The sequence below is a fragment of the Pseudophryne corroboree genome, chromosome 9 (genome assembly GCF_028390025.1).
Source record: "Pseudophryne corroboree isolate aPseCor3 chromosome 9, aPseCor3.hap2, whole genome shotgun sequence".
NCBI classification, from domain to species: domain Eukaryota; kingdom Metazoa; phylum Chordata; class Amphibia; order Anura; family Myobatrachidae; genus Pseudophryne; species Pseudophryne corroboree.
The window spans coordinates 341807577-341829885 of record NC_086452.1 but is presented as its reverse complement, the minus strand read 5'-3'; the positions used below and the strand labels follow the sequence as shown (position 1 = coordinate 341829885).

The following is a 22309-nucleotide window of genomic DNA, read 5'->3' as shown; positions in this document are numbered from 1 at the left end:
ATTGCGTCCCAGGGCGCCCCCCCCAGCGCCCTGCACCCTCAGTGACCGGAGTGTGAAGTGTGCTGAGAGCAATGGCGCACAGCTGCGGTGCTGTGCGCTACCTTATTGAAGACAGGATGTCTTCTGCCGCCAATTTTCCGGACCTCTTCACTCTTCTGGCTCTGTAAGGGGGCCGGCGGCGCGGCTCCGGGACCCATCCATGGCTGGGCCTGTGATCGTCCCTCTGGAGCTAATGTCCAGTAGCCTAAGAAGCCCAATCCACTCTGCACGCAGGTGAGTTCGCTTCTTCTCCCCTTAGTCCCTCGATGCAGTGAGCCTGTTGCCAGCAGGTCTCACTGAAAATAAAAAAACCTATTTAAACTTTTACTCTAAGCAGCTCAGGAGAGCCACCTAGATTGCACCCTTCTCGTTCGGGCACAAAATCTTAACTGAGGCTTGGAGGAGGGTCATAGGGGGAGGAGCCAGTGCACACCAGCTAGTCCTAAAGCTTTTACTTTGTGCCCAGTCTCCTGCGGAGCCGCTATTCCCCATGGTCCTTTCGGAGTCCCCAGCATCCACTAGGACGTTAGAGAAATAGTGTATAGGGATGTCTCAAGCAGATATGGAGAGTGCCGTCAACTAATTGTTCATGGGCTGAGATGAGACTTGTAGTGACATGATTTCAGAGGAGAGTTGAGATACCTATTAGCGGTGTAGCGTATTATTCGTGGTGTCTTGTGGTGTGTAAGAGGGTGATTAGGAGACTAGCAGTTGGGACAGGGAAGGTGCATGCCAGTCATTGGGTGGAATTCAAATGTTTGAAAAGTTGGTTGGGTGTCTGTTTTTTCCTGTCTATTAGATAGGAAAAAAAAGACTCCCAGCTGACTTTTCAAACATTTGAATCTCCCCCATAAAATTTATATGGGCGATTAGTGGGCAACCTGGGCCTTGTAGTTCCACGCTTTAGAGGAGATTAGGGCAACGCTGGCTATTACCGGGGGTAGCGCCTCATTTTAGCCATCTCACGGGGTACAAGTGGGTGATGAGAAGACTAGCAGTGGGTGGCCACAAAGAGAGTGGTGCATAGAGAAGGGGAACAATGATCCCATGCAGGGAAAGTGCCCTGCCATCTTTACATATTGTATGGGATATGATGGCACCCTGGGCCTTGTAGTTCCATGCTTTAGAGAGTTGGTGATCACAAAGAGAGGGATGCATAGAGAAGGGGAACAATGATCACATGCCGGGAAGGTGAATGACAGTCATTAAATCTGCATGGGCGATCAGTGGGCACCCTGGTACTTGCAGTTACACGCTTTAGAGGAGAGTGGATATAGCCGGGTATTAGCGGGGGTAGCGTCTTATTCAGGATGGCTTGGGGGGTTGTAAGGGGCTGATGACTATAATGAGGGTGCATAAAAGAGGGGGTTATGTGTTTTATAATTATAGCTATGTGAGTTTTCTATTAAATTTATTATTTTGTTTCTGTTTTTAGGCTGAGTATTTAAATAATTTGATCATTTGTTGCAGGAAATACACTATGGGACATGTAGTTCTGTGTGATCATTCAGATGTTTTGACAGGAAAGACATGGGGTCTAGAGTAGACAATATGATAATGGGAGTTCTTTATATGCTTCTGTGATCAATGAGGTGTTTTGATAGGAGAGACGTGGAGTCTAGAGATAGGGGTGTAAATGAGACGTATATCAGAATTGGTTTGTTTGGGATGGAAATTAATTGGATTAACCTTACAACAATGAGTCATGGTTAGCTAGACTCTACCTGACGGTAGTGTGCTGTGTAGTTGTGAAATCTGTATGTACATGTCACCACACATAAAAAATAAACATGTTGGCTATGTAGACAAATGGAGCTTTTAAATAATGATTGGGTAAAATCAAGAATGGTCTGGACCCCTTAACACTGGATTACACAGGATCCCTGCAGGAAACTCTGCTCTGGCACTGGGGAGCTTGTAGTGCGCCTCCCCATCTGGGCGGGAGGGGGGTTGCGGTTTGGGTGCATGTGACAGCTAACACCGCGGAGACAGGGAGGGAGACACTATAGCCTCCCTATATGTTCCAGATTGTTTTGGTTATTATGCTCTCCCCAGACAATACAAGGAGGCTATAATCTCTCCTTCTCCATCTCTGGTGACAGGCACCCCCTCGGATTGGACCTCCAAGATGGGGACATGTACAAGCTCCAGAGTGACAAAGGTTGCTACAGGGAGTAGGTCCGTTCTAGTGTTCCTAGATCCGGACCGTTGCTTTTTTCCAACAATCCCCTATAAATGCCGATCTTATGACGGTCAATATTATGTTTGTCATTTTTGTAACTGTCGATATTGTATTGGTCATTATTTAACGTGACTACATATATGTGTGTCCATCTTTTAATTTGTCTATTTATGTTTTATCTTGTTTGTTGTCTGTGTTGTCATTGTCAATATCATATTGTGTCAATGTTTTAGTTTGTTTTCAGTTGACCTTTTCAATTGTATGATCCATGTTTTGTCGACCATTTTGTCAATGTAAGTATTGTCGATCTGTTAAATATCGATGTGTTGATTGTCGATCAGCTGTATCTCTATGTTGTATTGTGTCAACCTTTTAACCTTGTTGATCATAGTGTTGTCGATCTTTTGTTGTTGTTGATGTAAGTGTTGTCGATCTTTATATTGTTGATCTATTTGTGGTTGATAAGCCGTCCATATACCCACCTATAGATATATCTGCAGATATATCTGTAGGCAAATCGAGCAGTGTGCTCTGCTTACACACTGCCCAATCTGTTGTGACTGACATCACAACTGGGCGGGCATTTACTGACGTCAAAACTGGGCTTGTGCAGCAATGGGTGGTTGGCTGACCGCCCATACACACAAAACATTGCACCAATATATCTGTAGCTATATTGGTCATCGGCTATGCTGCACAGCTGAAGCGATATGTCTGTGAACGAAGTCGTTCTCAGACATATCGTTGGTACACATTGGCCGACGGACCCGCAATATATCAGCGCGCTCAATTGACTGATTCACAAATTATTTGAGTTCAGGTTTTCACCAGGGAACACTGCAAGGAGTTTTTCTCTTTACTGCTGACACCCCACAGGTTGCATCCCCAGGGTAAGAACTAGAAGCATCTAGCTGAAATAACAGGAGAATGACAAAATAATAAAATGGTAAACAATGCAATTAGGCAGATCTGGGTCTGAATGAGGCAATATCCGTGGCCAAACAAGTAGTCACTGCAGGCAGCAAACAGTACTTTGAGGGCTAAAACATACATTTACAAACATTTAAAAATGAATTATCAAAAATCTTTTAGTAAATGTGTTTTTCAGCCACTGCAACCCAACATCAATTGAGATATTCATTGATTTAAAACCGATAAAAATTGAACTTGCGTAAATAACCCCTGGACCTTATGGGATGTAGTTATGTGACCGGTGGTCACAATACCGGCATCTACATCCCGAACCCTCACTATCCTGACGGTCAGCATGACCAGCAACAGGGACTATTCCCACTCGTGGGTGTCCACGACACCCATAAAGTGGGAATAGAACCTGTGGCAAGCGCAGCTCGCCATCGAGGCCGCAAGGGGCTTTATTGTACTCGCTCCCCCGCCATCAAAATGGCAGGATCCCGCCGTCTGTATTGTGACCGGCGGTCTCCTGACTGCCGGTCACACATACTCAACCCGACCTTATTTAGAGGTAATCTGTGGATTGTTGCCTGTCATTTGGAGATGTGGAATAGGAGAGGTAAGCGATGGTCCCTTGTAACTGATTACAATAATGATGTATTTTCATAACTGAGCACCATTCTAGACCCATCCCACTAATAGTACTGAAATCATTAGTATCACAGCTAAGTCGCACTCAATCTATTCTACATATTTAATCGACATTCCATTTTGACTACTGCAGAAAGAGTCCCATGTGATTTTTACACAACAGATGGACATGTTTTATTTCATTATATTTATTGCATATAACTGAAAATGCAGCTTTGTAAACAAATGCAGGCAATATTCTCCTGTACACATGACACGTCATTACATTATAATATTGTGTAAATGTTACAACTAACATGTATTAGTAACACTGATGATACAATTTTATAGTATACTTGTGCGTACGTTTACACATTTATTATGCTTGACGCACCTCTATGAGAAAATAATTATTCTGAATCACCTCAATTAATTCTGATATGTTGTTTCTCCTAAGCAATGCTGAAGATATCAGGCACAATATAGTCTTTTTGACTTCCATCAATTAGCCCTTCTCCATTGGAATGGATAAACCAGCATGGAACCTTACTGCCATTCCTGGGGTCTTTTCTGTAGTCACTTTGTACACCTCTAAAATGACAATTATAACAAATATTAATAAAGGTAATGTTTGACAAAATAATTAACAACAAAAATGCTCTAGTTCAGGGGTCGGTAATAAGTTGTCCGGCCGCTTATATTACCCACCCCTGCTCTATATGGTAGATGGGAAATAAGTCCTGTATAGAATGTCTTCAGAGTTTTCCTAAAACCTAAAGGTGCCTATGAGGACATTTTGCACACTATAAAATCTTTAAAAATTTTCAGTCTATCAACATTTTCAATAAAGGTCAAGGCTTTGTAGCAGTGCTGGTTACTGGCTAGCCAACAAAACGTGCTTGTTAGTCAGATGGAGATGAATGATAAATGTGGTGTTCATGAGAGCACAAGGGCAATAACTGTTTGGGTTTGCAATAGGGTATAATGTTAAAAGGTTTCAAGCATTGATTATAATGTGTGTATGGCTGAACATCAAATCCAGGCCCCAAAACTTCAGTCCATGTTCATGGCATAATTTGGGGGTAGATTTTTGTAAATAAATGCAGGAAATCCCCAGAAAATGTTAAGTTATTGGATTCCTGCAAAATGTAAGCATCCCTAGGATATATGCAGGGCCGGCAACAAAAATTTGGGGGCCTGGTACATTGATATCGCTGGATCCCTCCATCAATCTTTCTCAACACACATATACACACACAAACACACACACACGCACACACACACACGGGAAATGGTGCAGCCCCACCAGTTGTGACTGCATGGAATTTGTTGGGGTTTATGGTATACGACTCTCCCATGGTGGCTGGAGGGAGAAACCCTGCTGAACAGTATCACAAGGCTGCTCTCAGTGAGGCCTGGCAGCACATGCAATCAATGGGAAGTGGTTCGGCATGCGACTGCAGTGCGACCTCAGGGGCCTCCTGAGATACCCTGCTGGAGAAGAGAGTAGCGCTGCCCGGGATGGCACAGGGGCCGTGGCCAAGCAGTGCTTGAGCAGGAGCCACCACTGCTGTGAATCCTCAGGCAGCAGTGGTGAAGTAGTGAGCTGTAGAGTCTGAGTGTCACTTCAGGGGAATATTGTGACTACTCACTGATGATCGTGAGGCAACGGATGATGTTTCAGCACCAGTACAGCATGTGAGAGATTGGCAGGCAGCAGCAGCAATGTGACTGCACGAGACAGCCCGGGGGGGGGGGGGGGGGGGGGGGGGGGGTTTGGAGTTACCCTACCTCTGAACCTCGGGCCCAATATAGCTGTCCCCTTTGTCCAGAAACATCCCCCCCTACCCTGTTGCCGGGCCTGGATGTATGATAGAGGTTCCCCCATTTAGACTGAGACATCAGCTCCCGTAGACTTTGCATTTTTGAGTTTGGTCCCATTAGATAACGCCATCTCAAGATGGCAATAGCCATTGTAGCTATATGCTACATATTGAAGATTTTACCCCAGCTATTGCCATTTGTGCATGCACTGTTTGATAACTGTGCCTGTGCAGATGACCACCCAGGGTTATGCAGCTCAAAGTAAAGTGACCACTGATGCAATCACTTTACACATTGCCAGGATGGGTTCCTATCGAAACCTCTGTCCCAGATTAGTAGCCAGAACTGTGCCCTGTAGCCAGAACTTTGTGGGCACCAAAAGCAACATTTTCATGGTATCCCTGCCCAATGCTTCTAGAGAGATACCTCTCTCCACAGCAGATAATGCACTAGTTAATGTTATGCCCCATAGTAGCATCCTAATCATATTATAAACCACAGTAGTGCCCTAGTTCACATTATTGCACAGACCACTGTCTCACTGCACCAACAACAGTTATGAAACATAGAAACATAGAATTTGACGACAGATAAGAACCACTTGGCCCATCTAGTCTGCCCCTTTTTTTTTTATCCTTTAGGTAATCTCAACCCTTTTTGAACCTTAATTCTTTGTAAGGATTTTCACATGCCTATCCCAAGCATGTTTAAATTGCTCTACAGTCTTAGCCTCTACCACCTCTGATGGGAGACTATTCCACTTATCCACTACCCTTTCTGTGAAGTAATTTTTCCTTAAATTTCCCCTGAACCCCCCCCCCCTCCAGCTTCAGTGTATGTCCTCGAGTTCTAATATTTCTCTTCCTTTCAAGAATGTTATCCTCCTGAACTTTGTTAAGACCCTTGATATATTTGAAAGTTTCTATCATGTCCCCCCTTTCCCTTCTCTCCTCCAAACTATACATGTTAAGATCTTTTAGCCTTTCCGGGTACGTTTTGTGATGTAGGCCATGCACCATTTTAGTTGCCCTTCTTTGTACACTCTCTAATGTATTTATATCCTTCTGGAGATATGGTCTCCAGAACTGGACACAGTATTCCAGATGGGGCCGCACCAATGACCTATACAGTGGCATTATCACTTCTTTTTTCCTACTACTGATTCCTCTCCCTATGCAACCAAGCATCTGACTTGCCTTTCTCATTGCTTTGTTGCATTGCTTTCCTGCCTTCAAGTCACTTGAAATAGTGACTCCTAAATCCCTTTCCTCCTCAGTAGTTTCCATTATAGTACCCTTGATACTATATTTAGCCTTTGGGTTTTTGAGACCCAAGTGCATGATTTTGCATTTTTTAGCAGTAAACTGTAGTTGCCACGTTCTTGACCATTTCTCAAGCCTACCTAGGTCATCAATCATTTGTTTTACCCCTCCCGGTGTGTCTACCCTGTTGCATATTTTTGTATCATCTGCAAAAAGGCATACATTCCCTTCAATACCATCTGCAATGTCACCAACAAAGATATTAAAGAGAACTGGACCAAGTACAGATCCCTGGGGTACTCCACTGGTAACATTTCCCTCCATAGATTGCATTCCATTAACTACAACTGTCTGTTTCCTATCCTGCAACCAGGTTCTTATCCATTTAACTGTTTTATAATCCACCCCCACTCTTTCAAGTTTATTTAGCAGTCTGCGATGTGGGACAGTGTCAAATGCTTTACTAAAGTCTAGATATGCTACATCTACAGCTCCCCCTTGATCTATTATTTTTGTCACAGAGTCAAAAAAAGTCAATAAGCCCTTATCCTCTCAGGAACACCACATTTATCATTCAACTACATCTGACTAACAAGCACTTGCTGTTGGCTAGCCAGTAACCAGCACTGCTACAAAGCCTTTACCTTTATTGAAAGTGTTAATAGACTGAAAAACTTTAAAGATGATATATGATGCAAAATGTTCTGAAATAGGTAAATTCAGAAGACATTCTGATTCCGTGTGTGCATCTTTCTTTCTGCATAAACGATACGGAGCACAAATACCCTGACTCTTTGCTCATCATTCTGGGAGACTTCAACAAGGCTAACTTGACTAAGGAGCTGCCAAAATACCTCCAGCATGTTAAATGTACCACGCGAGGTGGCAATATCTTGAACCATTGCTACATGAACATAAAGGACGCCTATCACTCTGTCTCCCAGGCAGCTCTTGGGCTTTCTGATCACTGCCTGGTCCACTTGCTCCCCACCTATAAGCAACGAGCGAGATCCGCAAAGCCAGTGGTCAAGTCTGTGAGGAGGTGGTCTAGTGAAGCCGAACTGAAACTGCAGGCATGCTTTGAATGCACTGACTGAAAAGTTTTTGAGATTGCTGCAAATGACCCTGAATGATCTTGCCGACACTGTCACGTCATATGTTAATTTCTGTGAGGACTTATGTGTGCCGTCAAGATCTGTCCGCATCTATGCAAACAACAAGCCTTGGTTTTCTGCTAACCTAAGGCAGCTACGCCTTGCCAAGGAGGAGGCACACAGGAGTGTGGACAAAATCAGGTATAGACAGGCTAGGAATACCCTATCTAGGGAGATCAGGGCAGCGAAAAAACGCTATGCTGACAAACTTGTGTCCAATTTCTATGCGAATTATCCTCAGTCGGTGTGGAAGGGCCTGAAGGCTGCCATCAACTACAAGAGCTCCACCCCCTGCGCTGGCTCTAGCCAAAAGCTGACAGAGTACCTGAATAATTTCTACTGCAGGTTTGAGAAGCCCTATGACGCAAGCGATACCTCACCTCATTCTGCTGAAGTGCTGGCTGCTACAGCGGCAATTCTCTTTCTCTCCCAGTGCACCTTGCCTACTCTTCATGCGGAGTTTGTGGAGGTAACTAAGCTATTCAGGAGACTGAAGCCAAGGAAAGCACTAGGGCCAGACGGCGTATCTCCATCCGTCCTAAAAACATGTGCCAAACAGCTGGCACCAGTCTTCACGGCCATCTTCAACAAGTTGCTTGGAACTGGTGTGGTCCCAGCTTGCTTCAAGCGCTCGCTTATCATTCCAGTGCCGAAGAAACCTTCCTCTTCCGGTAACCTGTACAACTACAGGCGAGTAGCACTAACATCGGTGGTGATGTAAGAGCGTCTAGTACTGACTCATTTAAAGTTCACGGTAGGTTCCATCCTATACCCCCTGTAGTTCGCCTACAGGGCTAATAGATCGGCAGAGGACACGGTGAATCTGGGTCTGCACTTCATCTTGCAGCACTTGGATTCGCCAGGAGGCTATGCGAGGGTCCTGTTTGTGAACTTCAGCTCTGCATTCAATACTATCATTCCTGGTCTGCATAAATTGAAAATGCACGGCTTAGGTGTCCCTGAAATGCTATGCTCCTGGGTGGTGAACTTCTTAATGGATAAGGAGCAGCGATTCAGGATGGGGAAATTCATCTCTGGGGTTAGGACAACTAGTACGGGTGCACCCCAGGGTTGTGTTCTTCCACCTTCCTCTTCTCTCTTTACACCGACTGCTCTTCTGAAGACACATCCATGAACCTCCAGAAATTTGTGGACGACACGACGTTAATTGGTCTCATTACGGATGGGGAGGGGTCTGCTTACAGGAAGGAGGTTGAGAAGCTAGTCACCTGGTGCGGCACAAACAATCTACAGCTAAATTAATCAAAAACGGTTGAGATGATTGTTGGTTTTAGGAAGCACCCCCCTACACTCTCCCCACTAACAACTGTGGACAATGCGGTAATGGTGGTAGAATCCTTCAGATTTCTAGGCTCCACGATTGCCAAATATCTGAGGTGGAAGTCTAACATTGATGGCATTGTGGGAAAAGCCCAGCAGAGGTTGTACTTCTTACGCCAACTTAGGAAGTTCAAAATGCTGCAGGAACTTCTGATCCTCTTTTACTCAGCAATTATTCAATCTGTTCTCTTCACCTTGATAATAGTGTGGTTTGGCTCGGCCTCAACTACAGCGAATCGTAAGGGTAGCATAGAAAATCATAGGGACAAACCTCCCGGCAATTGAGGATATCTATCGGGCAAGGGTCACGAAGCGGGTGGAAAGGATCATTGACGACCACTCCCACCCTGCTCACATCCTGATCCGACGGCTGCTGTCTGGCAGACGGTACAGCTTGCGGCTGGTGAGAACTGCTAGACAAATGAACAGTTTCTTTCCCCAAGCAACTATCTTGGTTAATTTGACAATCGCCTAGTCCATTTCATGTTCATACACATAACATGTACTCAAGTATTCATCATGCTTCTCTTCTCTATGTTATTTTATGTGTTGTATTTTGTCTGAGAGCTTGTTGTATTTTGTCTGAGAGCTGTGGTTATCGGAAACAAATTCCTTGTGTATTATGTACTGATATAATTGGCAATAAACCGATTCTGATTCTGCATCTTTTGGCGGCTGCACATCTGCAACTTTATGCAAATACTGCTCCCCGTGTACATCAGTGTGTATGAATGCGTCAGGACTGAGACATCAACTTTGAGTGTCTATAGACGCAGTAATATCGATCAGTGTGTCTTTAGATTGTGAACGACGTCATTCACAGACATATCGGGAGTACACACCTGCCAATGGGCTCGCGATATATTGGGCATTCAGTTGAATGCCCTATATATCTCATAGTAGGATGTGTTCAGCATCCTGGCTGTCGGAGTCTCGACACTACTCAGGACACCGGCACCGCTTCACCGACATTCTGCCGCCGCTTCATCGACAAGAGTGACCTCAATTAACCTTGCGGTTTGCCGCAGACCGCAATTTTCCCACCATTGGCTATAATGGAGGACAGTGATCCTCAATTATAGCTGGTGCGCTCTGTCTGATTGACAGGCCAGGAGCACACAGCCAATCGGGAGAGCGCTATGACGTGGTGCTCCCTGATTGGTTGCCGGGTCCTCTAGTGACAGCAGTCACGGGGCTCCCAGCATTCAGGGAAAGGGGTTCCATGTGTAAATATGGAACCCTTTAGTGGCGTGGATCGGGTTTTTCGGTTTTTTTTTTAACCCTGTGGATGCCTACATGGAAAGAAGAGGACTGATCTTCACTGGAGTATAGGTGAGTATTTTTTTTTTTTTTCACAGGTACACCAATGGACTCTACTTGACAATTGGAATCTAGGTAATTATGTGAGTGTGTAAGTGTGCATGTATGTGAAAATAAACTTGTGCTTTCACGGTGTGTGTGTGTGTGTGTGTGTTGTGTTTTTATTTGGGTATTGTTGTGGAACTACAGGCACCAGCATACTCGTTAATTACCCGCATGCTGAGACTTGTAGTTCGACAGCAAAAGACAATATTCTATTTTTACACAATTATTGGCTATCAGCCCCCCATCTTCCGCCCAGTGATTGTGGGACAGCCTCGGGCCTCACCTCTGGCCCTTTGGTGCCTGGAGGGGGGACCCCTTGATTTAAGGGGTCCCCACTCCCCAAGGCAACCCCGGCCATGGGTGACTAGTTGGGGGGGGGGGGTAATACCACGGTCGCAGGGACCTACATAAATGTGTCCCCCAACTATGGCATTATCTCCCTGGCTAGTGGAGCTCAGTGCTGGTTTAAGAAGTACGGAGGACACCTACGTCTTTTGTCCCCTGTATTTTTGGAACCAGGACCGGCCCAAGAGCCTGGTGCTGGTTGTAGAAATACTGGGGAACCCCTGTGCAATTTCCCCCCGGTATTTAAACAACCAGGGCCGGCCCAAAGAGCCCGAGGCTGGTTATGCTTAGGAGGGGGACCCCACGCAAATTTTTTTTTTTTACTTTTAACTATTTAAATACTGTGCACAATGAAGCCCTGCACGGATCTCACTGATCCGGCTGGGCTTCATTGTGTTATGTCCGGCAGTGTTTTTACTATTTTCTCCCATAAAACACTACCGGACAATACGAATTACAGCGACATCGGGGAGTGCAAATTGAAAAAACACGGTAGTTTAGTAAATTACCGTGTGTTTTCTCAAAAAGTTGCATTCTCAAATGGCCGATGTCAGCCGAGATTGATCTCGGCTGAAATCGGGAGAAATGAGATTCTTAGTAAATATACCCCATAGAGAGAAAACATCACAGAAAATAAGGAGAGATAAATAAAAGACTGCAGAAAGAGAGAGAAATGAGGGAAAGAAAAAAGAGTGTGTGTTTTTTTTTTGGGGGGGGAGCAAGAGGGAGAGAGAAAGAGACAAGGGAAAGGAGGGGAAAACAAAATGGGGGAGGGGGAAAGAGAGAGACCAATGGTATGGATATGGGGAGGGCAGGGAAAGAAGGGTAGACAGAACTAGGATGAGAGAGAGAAAGCACTTCACTGCACAGACCAGGCATGTTACAGTCACAGGGCTTGGGGACACTAACCTTAAGGCAACACCAGATATTATTCTCACAGTGCTAGTCAGGGCCGGTTCTAGACCTTGTGGCGCCCAGGGTGATCGTTCCCTTTGCCCCCCCTTATTCAAAACAGGGATAGTGCGCGCCAAAGACGCGTTTAAAAAATAAAGGTGCATGTGGAAAGGGGCGTGGCCCCATAATAGTACCAACACATTACACTGCACAGTAGTGTCCCTCACATTATGCCATGTTTGAGCTGCTTACACTCCTTGCGCCATTTAGAGCCCCTTACACACACTGCACCAGGTAGAGCCTCTTATACACATTGCGACAGTTAACCCCTTATACACATTGCACCAGGTAGAGCCTCTTGTACACACTGTACTAGGTACTAGCCTCTTATACACACTGCGCCAAGGGGCAGCAGCGGGAAGCGGAGTGTGGCTGATGGGGTGTGGCCAGCAGGGGGCAGGAGGTGGAGTGTGGGCAGCGCGGTGCGGGCAGTGGCGGGCGCACTTAATTCAGATGGTGCTGGCTGAGTGACTGTGGCTGCGCCCTCAGGCAGCAGCACTCGCACCTAAAACTGTACTGCACAGAATGATACTGACCAAACTTTAACACACAGTGTCACTGGCACCAGTGCCGTTTCTTGCGGCGGGTGAGCCGTGCAACCGCACAGGGCGCACGCCGTGGCACTTCTGCTGCATTTTGCTACCCCCCTCCTCTTTCTTACCGAGTACCCAGCTCGGGGGGCGGAGTTTCACGGAATGACGCGGTTGCATCGTGACGTCATGACGCAATTGCTTAATTCCGTGAAACTCCGCAGCCCGAGCTAGGTACTCGGGAAGAGGGAGGAGGGGGAGCCAAGCTACAGGAAGGGCAGGCGCGATGACGACGAGGGAGAGGCGGGCCGAAGAGCGGGGAGAAACTCTTCACACGTAAGTTTCTCTCTCTCTCCCCCCCTCCTCCTCCTTTGCCACCTGCCGTAATGTGTAAAATGGGGACACTTGCCTGCCTAATGTATAAAATGGGGACTCTTGCCTGCCATAATGTGTAAAATGGGGACTCTTGCCTGCCTAATGTATAAAATGGGGACACTTGCCTGCTGTATTGTGTAAAATGGGGACACTTGCCTGCCTAATGTGTAAAATGGGGACAATTGCCTGCCGTCAGGCATGGCGCTGCCCGCTCAGCAAAGGGATGCAGTGCAGGTAGGCGCCAGGATGCAGAGGCGGGCTAATACGGATGGAGGGGTGGGGTTACATGGGTTCGAGGGGCGGAGCTACATGGACCAAGCTGCTGTGTTGAAGAGGGAGAGGAAGCTGCTCCTGATCCGGCCAGCCAGATTTAGGTAAGTGGAGGGAAAGAGAGAGTGAGTGAGAGAAAGTGTGTGTGTGTGTGTGTGTGTGTGTGTGTGTGTTTGTGTGTGTGGGGGGGGATTATGTGTGTAAGTGGCACTACTATTGAGGGGATTATGTATAAGTATTACTAGGGGCACTATACTGTATGTCTAAGGGGAGCTACTTCTGGGGGCACTGTGTATAAGCAGCACAACTACAGGGGACGCTGTCTGCCATAATGTGTAAAAAGGGGACGCTGTCTGCTGTAATGTGTAAAAAAGGGGACGCGGTCTGCCGTAATGTGTAAAAAGGGGGACTGTCTGCCGTAATGTGTAAAAACAGGACGCTGTCTGCTGTAATGTGTAAAATGGGGAAGCTATCTGCCATAATGTGTAAAAAGGGGACGCTGTCTGCCGTAATGTGTAAACAGGGGACGTTGTCTGCCGTAATGTGTAAACAGGGGACGCTGTCTGCCGTAATGTGTAAAAAGGGGACGCTGTCTGCCGTAATGTGTAAACAGGGGACGCTGTCGGCCGTAATGTGTAAAAAGGGGGACACTGTCTGCCATAATGTGTAAACAGGGGACACTGTCTGCCGTAATGTGTAAACAGGGGATGCTGTCTGCCGTAATGTGTAAAAAAGGGGGACGCTGTCTGCCGTAATGTGTAAACAGGGGACGCGGTCTGACGTAATGTGTAAAAAAGGAGACTCTGTCTGCCGTAATGTGTGAAAAGGGGGGCGCTGTCTGCCGTAATGTGTAAAAAAGGGGATGCTGTCTGCCGTAATGTGTAAAAAGGGGGACTGTCTGCCGTAATGTGTAAAAAAGTGGACTCTGCTGTAATGTGTAAAAAAGGGGACGCTGTCTGCCATAATGTATAAAAAGGGGGACGTTGTCTGCCGTAATGTGTAAACAGGGGACGCTATCTGCCGTAATGTGTAAAAAGGTGACGCTGTCTGCCGTAATGTGTAAATAGGGGACGCTGTCTGCCGTAATGTGTAAAAAGGGGGACACTGTCTGCCGTAATGTGTAAACAGGGGACGCTGTCTGCCGTAATGTGTAAAAAGGGGGACACTGTCTGCCGTAATGTGTAAACAGGGGATGCTGTCTGCCGTAATGTGTAAAAAAGGGGGACGCGGTCTGCCGTAATGTGTAAAAAAGGGGGACGCTGTCTGCCGTAATGTGTAAACAGGGGACGCGGTCTGCCGTAATGTGTAAAAAAGGAGACTCTGTCTGCCGTAATGTGTGAAAAGGGGGGCGCTGTCTGCCGTAATGTGTAAAAAAGGGGACGCTGTCTGCCGTAATGTGTAAAAAGGGGGACTGTCTGCCGTAATGTGTAAAAAAGGGGACTCTGCTGTAATGTGTAAAAAAGGGGACGCTGTCTGCCATAATGTGTAAAAAGGGGGACGCTGTCTGCCGTAATGTGTAAACAGGGGACGCTGTCTGCCGTAATGTGTAAACTGGGGACGTTGTCTGCCGTAATGTGTAAACAGGGGACACTGTCTGTCGTAATGTGTAAAAAGGGGATGCTGTCTGCCGTAATGTGTAAACAGGGGACGCTGTCTGCCGTAATGTGTAAAAAGGGGGACACTGTCTGCCGTAATGTGTAAACATTGGACACTGTCTGCCGTAATGTGTAAACAGGGGATGCTGTCTGCCGTAATGTGTAAAAAAGGGGGACGCTGTCTGCCGTAATGTGTAAACAGGGGACGCGGTCTGCCGTAATGTGTAAAAAGGGGGACTGTCTGCCGTAATGTGTAAAAACGGGACGCTGTCTGCTGTAATGTGTAAAAAGGGGAAGCTGTCTGCCGTAATGAGTAAAAAGGGGACTCTGTCTGCCGTAATGTGTAAAAAGGGTAATCTGTCCGCCGTAATGTGTAAAAGGGGCTCTACCTGGTGTAGTGGTGCTACTGTGCGGCGTAATTTGAATAATGGAGACTACTGTGCACCGTTATATGAATTGGAATTATTTTGTGGCCACACCCCTTCCCCATGAAGCAATGCCCCTAAATTTTTTGCGCATGCCTATGGTGTGCACTGCCCCTGTTTTGCATAGAGGGGGGGGGGGGCTCCGATGCAGCTTCTTGCACATAGCGCTAAGATGTCTAGTTACAGCACTGTTGCTAGGTATCCATTTCCCTGGCCCTGAGCAGGTCTACCTCACCAGATCCTCTCCAGGGGTGAGGGGGTGGCCTTGGACGGGATGAGGGGGCCCAAACCATTTTGGGGGCCCACCGCTCGCTAGTTCCGCCACTGGCACAACTACTGGGGGCACTGTGTATAAGCAGCACAACTACTGGGGGCACTGTGTATAAGCAGCACAACTACTGGGGGCACTGTGTATAAGCAGCACAACTACTGGGGGCACTGTGTATAAGCAGCACAACTACTGGGGGCACTGTGTATAAGCAGCACAACTACTGGGAGCACTGTGTATAAGCAGCACAACTACTGGGGGCACTGTATATAAGCAGCACAACTACTGGGGGCACTGTATATAAGCAGCACAACTACTGGGGGCACTGTATATAAGCAGCACAACTACTGGGGGCACTGTGTATAAGCAGCACAACTACTGGGGGCACTGTGTATAAGCAGCACAACTACTGGGGGCACTGTGTATAAGCAGCACAACTACTGGGGGCACTGTGTATAAGCAGCACAACTACTGGGGGCACTGTGTATAAGCAACACAACTACTGGGGGGACTGTGTATAAGCAGTGTTACTACTGGGGGCACTATGCGTGTCAGTGGCACTCCTACTGGGGGCACTATGCATATAAGCGGCGCTACTGCATGCGGTGTAATGCGAATAACATTATGCTACTGTGTGGAGTAATTTGAAATGGGGATACTATTGTGTGGCCACGCCACATCCTAGTGAGACCACACACCCTTCTTCTTTGTGTGCTGTTCCTCTGTATAGTATGGGAGGGCCCAAATTTATAGTTTGCAGGGGGGGGGTCCCAAACACCTTAGCACCGGTCCTGCCTGCCGTATTATGTAAAATGGGGACCCTTTCCTGCCTAATGTATAAAATGGGGAACTTGCCTGCTGTATTGTGTAAAATGGGGACACTTGCCTGCCGTAATGTGTAAAATGGAGACAATCGCCTGCCATAATGTGTAAAATGGGGACACTCGCCTGCCGTAATGTGTAAAATGGGGACACTCGCCTGCCGTAATGTGTAAAATGGGGACACTCGCCTGCCGTCATGTGTAAAATGGGGACTCTTGCCTGCCGTCATGTGTAAAATGGGGACTCTTGCATGCGTAACGTGTAAAATGGGGATTTAATGTATCAAGGGCATTGCGGTGTATGGCATAATATTATTTTTTTATTTTTTCCTGTGGTCGCCGTGATCTGTCGGTGCAAGCTCAAAAACTGGGGTGTAAGGTAGTCTTTTCAGACGAGGCCACGCCCATTTTAATGAGACCACGCCCATTTTATTGAGGCCACACCCCCATACTTTTTCTCATTATATCTATACGGGGGGGGCACATTTTTTTTTTTTATGTCAAGGGGGGGGGGGGGGGGGGGGGGCGGAACATTTTTTTATCTCGCACTGGGAGCCAAATTGGCTAGAAACAGCCCTGACTGGCACGGCTTACACACGCACAGTGACACTGACACTGACCAAGCTCACACACCTGACACACACAGTGGCACTGACACTGACCAGGCTCACACGCTCACACACAGTGACACTGGTCCAAGCTCACACACCTGACACAAACACCGACACTGACCAAGCTAACACACCTGACACACATCAGTTGTCCCATTGACCACAGTCCAAGATCGTCTGATGTGTACCTAGCCACTGAAACCCAACATCAATTGGGATTAATTTTCATCAATTTGAAAATGATAAAAATTGATCTTCAGTAAATAACCCCATAATCTTATTTACAGTTAAGATGGGTACACACTACGCAATATTTTAAACGATATCACTAAGTTTGTAGTATCGCCCAGTGTATACGCACTATCTCGTTAATGATGCGCGCGGGTCCAAAGGGTCGTTAATGAGGTCATCTGTACATGCAAGTCAATTTTGACTATGTCATTGACGATGCATGGACTGCATGGAAGTAGGATCAGTGGGGGGTGGAGGAGGGTTCTAATTACCAGGGCCCAGGTCTGACAGAAGGGTCCAGTGGGGGCCACGGGCCCCCTTTCCATTACCTGGCAGCAGCATCTGCAGCTGTTCTCCTCAGCCCAGCAGACGCTGCTGTGTTGTGGGCTGCAGTGTGGCTAGTGAGGCGCTTAAAATACTATTTTTTTCTGTATTTTTTTCTAAGGGTGCATGGCCACGCCTCCTGTGATTACGCCATGCTCTCTGAAAAGTACCTGGGCCCAGCCAGGCTCTCTACTGCCCTAGCGTGTACCAAGCTTTAATCTGCGGATTGTTGACTATCATCTCCTTCTATTTGGAGAGGAGGAACAAGGGAGGAAAAGGATGGATAGTTTTTACTAAGGGTTCTATGTACAAAGTCTAGAAAAGAGAGAAAGTGGCAGAGATAAACTACCAGCCACCAGCTCCTGTCATTTTTCAAAGCCAGCCTGTAACATGGCAGTAGGAGCTGACTGACTGCCACTTTATCTCTATGCACTTTCTTTCTCCAAGGCTTAGTACATAGACCCCTGAGTACACTAATGATGTGTTTTCATAGTTGAGCATTATTCTAGAGCCATCCCACAAGCTGACATTCCATTTGGACTACTATACAAAGAGTCCCATGTAATATGTATACAACAGATGTGGGACATATTTGTATTTTATTGTATACATTGCATTTAATTGAAAATGCAGCTTTGAAAACGCTTCAGACAATATGTTGTGTATTTGATACTTAATTACATTATAATATTGTGATGCTGAGGATGGGGAGTTGTGCACTGGTACCCTATGTAAGGCTGGGTATACATCAGACGATATGTTGTACCATCCTACGGATTGGAGCAACATATTGTACACATCATCTGATGTGCACCCATGATTGCATGCTCCTGCCTGCTAACATTGGTATTATCACGTGATGTATGCACATCATATGTGACGACCCAGTAAGCGATGGCATACTCCTGGATGTGGCCACTGAACGGCCACGATCCAGGATCGACTGATGTGTACCCAGCCTCAGAGAGAGTACGAGTGAGTAAGGTGCTATGACCACAACTGTGCAGGGACAGAGAACCAAAAGCTAAAGCGGTGAGTCCAGTACGCTAGATTGTTAGCTATTGTGTCAAGTACCTGTACAGTCTAAAGTGAGGTTTGCAGAACACTAATAAATCTTGCCTCCTTTATTTTAATCAAAAGAGATGGTCCAGTGCCCATTTATGTAAGCGGCTACAATTTGCAGATCCTTCTTGTTACACATAAATGTTATTATTAAAGACAGATATTTGCATAATGAACATGTTAGGTTCAATCTTAGTAAATAAAAAATAAGAATTTACTCACCGGTAATTCTATTTCTCGTAGTCCGTAGTGGATGCTGGGAACTCCGTAAGGACCATGGGGAATAGACGGGCTCCGCAGGAGACTGGGCACTCTAAAAAAAGATTAGGTACTATCTGGTGTGCACTGGCTCCTCCCTCTATGCCCCTCCTCCAGACCTCAGTTAGGGAAACTGTGCCCGGAAGAGCTGACATTACAAGGAAAGGAAATTTTGAATCCAGGGTAAGACTCATACCAGCCACACCAATCACACCGTACAACTTGTGATAACCTTACCCAGTTAACAGTATGAACAACAACTGAGCCTCACTAAACGGATGGCTCATAACAATAACCCTTAGTTAAGCAATAACTATATACACGTATTGCAGAGAGTCCGCACTTGGGACGGGCGCCCAGCATCCACTACGGACTACGAGAAATAGAATTACCGGTGAGTAAATTCTTATTTTCTCTGACGTCCTAGTGGATGCTGGGAACTCCGTAAGGAACATGGGGATTATACCATAGCTCCCAAACGGGCGGGAGAATGACTCTGCAAACACAAGGTCCTCCTCAGCCAGGGTATCAAACTTGTAGAACTTTGCAAATGTGTTTGAACCCGACCAAGTAGCAGCTCGGCAAAGCTGTAATGCCGAGACCCCTCGGGCAGCCGCCCAAGAAGAGCCCACCTTCCTCGTGGAATGGGCTTTTACCGATTTTGGATGCGGCAATCCAGCCGCAGAATGAGCCTGCTGAATCGTGCTACAGATCCAGCGAGCAATAGTTTGCTTTGAAGCAGGAGCACCCAGCTTGTTGGGTGCATGCAAGATAAACAGCGAGTCAGTCTTCCTGACTCCAGCCATTCTGGAAACATATATCTTCAAAGCCCTGACTACATCCAGCAACTTGGAGTCCCCCAAGTCCCTAGTAGCTGCAGGCACCACAATAGGTTGGTTCAAATGAAACGATGACACCACCTTTGGGAGAAATTGGGGACGAGTCCTCAATTCTGCCCTGTCCATATGGAAGATCAGATATGGGCTTTTACATGACAAAGCCGCCAATTCCGACACACGCCTAGTCGATGCCAAGGCCAACAGCATGAGCACTTTCCACGTGAGATATTTTAGTTCCACGGTTTTAAGTGGCTCAAACCAGTGTGATTTCAGGAAATCCAACACAACGTTAAGATCCCAGGGTGCCACTGGTGGCACAAAAGGGGGCTGGATATGCAGCACTCCCTTTACAAAAGTCTGAACCTCAGGCAGTGAAGCCAGTTCTCTTTGAAAGAAAATGGATAGGGCCGAAATCTGGACCTTTATGGACCCCAATTTTAGGCCCATAGTCACCCCTGACTGTAGGAAGTGCAGGAATCGACCCAGCTGGAATTCCTCCGTAGGGGCCTTCCTGGCCTCACACCAAGCAACATACTTCCGCCATATACGGTGATAATGTTTTGCTGTCACGTCTTTCCTAGCTTTTATCAGCGTAGGAATAACTTCATCTGGAATGCCTTTTTCCGCTAGGATTCGGCGTTCAACCGCCATGCCGTCAAACACAGCCGCGGTAAGTCTTGGAACAGACAGGGCCCTTGTTGCAGCAAGTCCTGTCTGAGAGGCAGAGGCCATGGGTCCTCTGTGCGCATTTCTTGCAGTTCCGGGTACCAAGTCCTTCTTGGCCAGTCCGGAACAATGAGTATTGTTCTTATTCCTCTCTTTCTTACTATTCTCAGTACTTTTGGTATGAGAGGAAGAGGAGGAAACACATATACCGACTGGTACACCCACGGTGTCACTAGGGCGTCCACAGCTATCGCCTGAGGGTCCCTTGACCTGGCGCAATAACGTTTTAGCTTTTTGTTGAGGCGGGACGCCATCATGTCCACCTGTGGCAGTTCCCATCAGTTTGCAATCAGTTGGAAAACTTCTTGATGAAGTCCCCACTCTCCCGGGTGGAGGTCGTGTCTGCTGAGGAAGTCTGCTTCCCAGTTGTCCACTCCCGGAATGAACACTGCTGATAGTGCTTGCACGTGATTCTCCGCCCATCGAAGAATCTTTGTGGCTTCCGCCATTGCCATCCTTGCTTCTTGTGCCGCCCTGGCGGTTTACATGGGCGACCACCGTGATGTTGTCTGACTGAATCAGCACTGTCCGGATTTGAAGCAAAGGCTCTGCTTGACTCAGGGCGTTGTAAATGGCCCTTAGTTCCAGTATATTTATGTGTAGAGAAGTATCCAGACTTGACCACAGCCCTTGGAAGTTTCTTCCCTGAGTGACTGCCCCCCACCCTCGGAGGCTTGCATCCGTGGTCACCAGGACCCGGTCCTGTATGCCGAACCTGCGGCCCTCGAGAAGGTGAGCACTCTGCAGCCACCACAGAAGAGACACCCTGGCCCTTGGGGACAGGGTGATCAGCCAATGCATCTGAAGATGCGATCCGGACCACTTGTCCAACAGATCCCACTGAAAGATCCTCGCATGGAACCTGCCGAAGGGAATAGCTTCGTATGAAGCCACCATCTTTCCCAGGACTCGCGTGCAGTGATGCACAGATACCTGTTTTGGTTTCAGGAGATCCCTGACCAGAGATGCTAATTCCTGGGCCTTCTCCATCGGGAGAAACACCTTCTTCTGTTCTGTGTCCAGAATCATGCCCAGGAAAAGCAGACGCGTCGTAGGAATCAGCTGCGACTTTGGAACATTCAGAATCCAACCGTGCTGTAGTAACACTTCCTGAGAGAGTGTTACGCTGATCAACAACTGCTCCCTGGACCTCGCCTTTATGAGGAGATCGTCCAAGTACGGGATAATTATAACTCCCTTCTGCCGAAGGAGTATCATCATTTCGGCCATTACCTTGGTAAATATTCTCGGTGCCGTGGACAGGCCAAACGGCAACGTCTGGAATTGGTAATGACAGTCCTGTACCACAAATCTGAGGTACTCCTGGTGAGGTGGGTAAATGGGGACATGCAAGTAAGCATCTTTGATGTCCAGCGACACCATAAAATCCCCCTCTTCCAGGCTTGCAATCACCGCTCTGAGCGATTCCATTTTGAACTTGAATTTCTTTATATAAGTGTTCAAGGACTTTAAATTCAGAATGGGTCTCACCGAACCGTCCGGTTTCGGTACCACAAACATTGTAGAATAGTAACCCCTTCCCTGTTGAAGGAGGGGGACCCTGACAATCACTTGCTGGAGGTACAGCTTGTGAATTGCCGCCAGCACTACCTCCCTTTCCATGGGGGAAGCTGGCAAGGCTGATTTGAGGTAACGGCGGGGGGGAGTCGCTTCGAATTCCAGTTTATATCCCTGAGATACAATGTGATAGCCCAGAGATCCACCTGTGAGCGAACCCACTGGCTGCTGAAGTTTCGGAGACGCGCCCCCACCGCACCTGGCTCCGTCTGTGGAGCCCCAACGTCATGCGGTGGACTTAGTGGAAGCAGGGGAGGACTTTTGTTCCTGGGAACTGGCTGCATGGTGCAGCTTCTTACCTCTACCCCTGCCTCTGGCAAGAAAGGATGCACCCCTGACCCTCTTGCCTTTTTGGGAACGAAAGGACTGCATTTGATAATACGGTGCT

At 47.2% G+C, this 22309-nt stretch overlaps 1 protein-coding gene across 3 annotated transcripts in view; it reads right to left on the bottom strand.

Annotated features, from left to right (window-relative positions):
• Window positions 1-3956: 3956 nt before the first annotated feature.
• The window catches only part of LOC134958186 (inter-alpha-trypsin inhibitor heavy chain H3-like), a 449083-nt gene continuing 430730 nt past the window's right edge, over window positions 3957-22309 (bottom strand). For all 3 annotated transcript variants that reach the window (XM_063940615.1, XM_063940617.1, XM_063940616.1), the window contains exon 21: window positions 3957-4354. In XM_063940615.1, coding sequence (XP_063796685.1) covers window positions 4216-4354 — 139 coding nt within the window. In that variant the 3' untranslated portion in view covers window positions 3957-4215. The remainder of the gene's footprint in view (window positions 4355-22309) is intronic.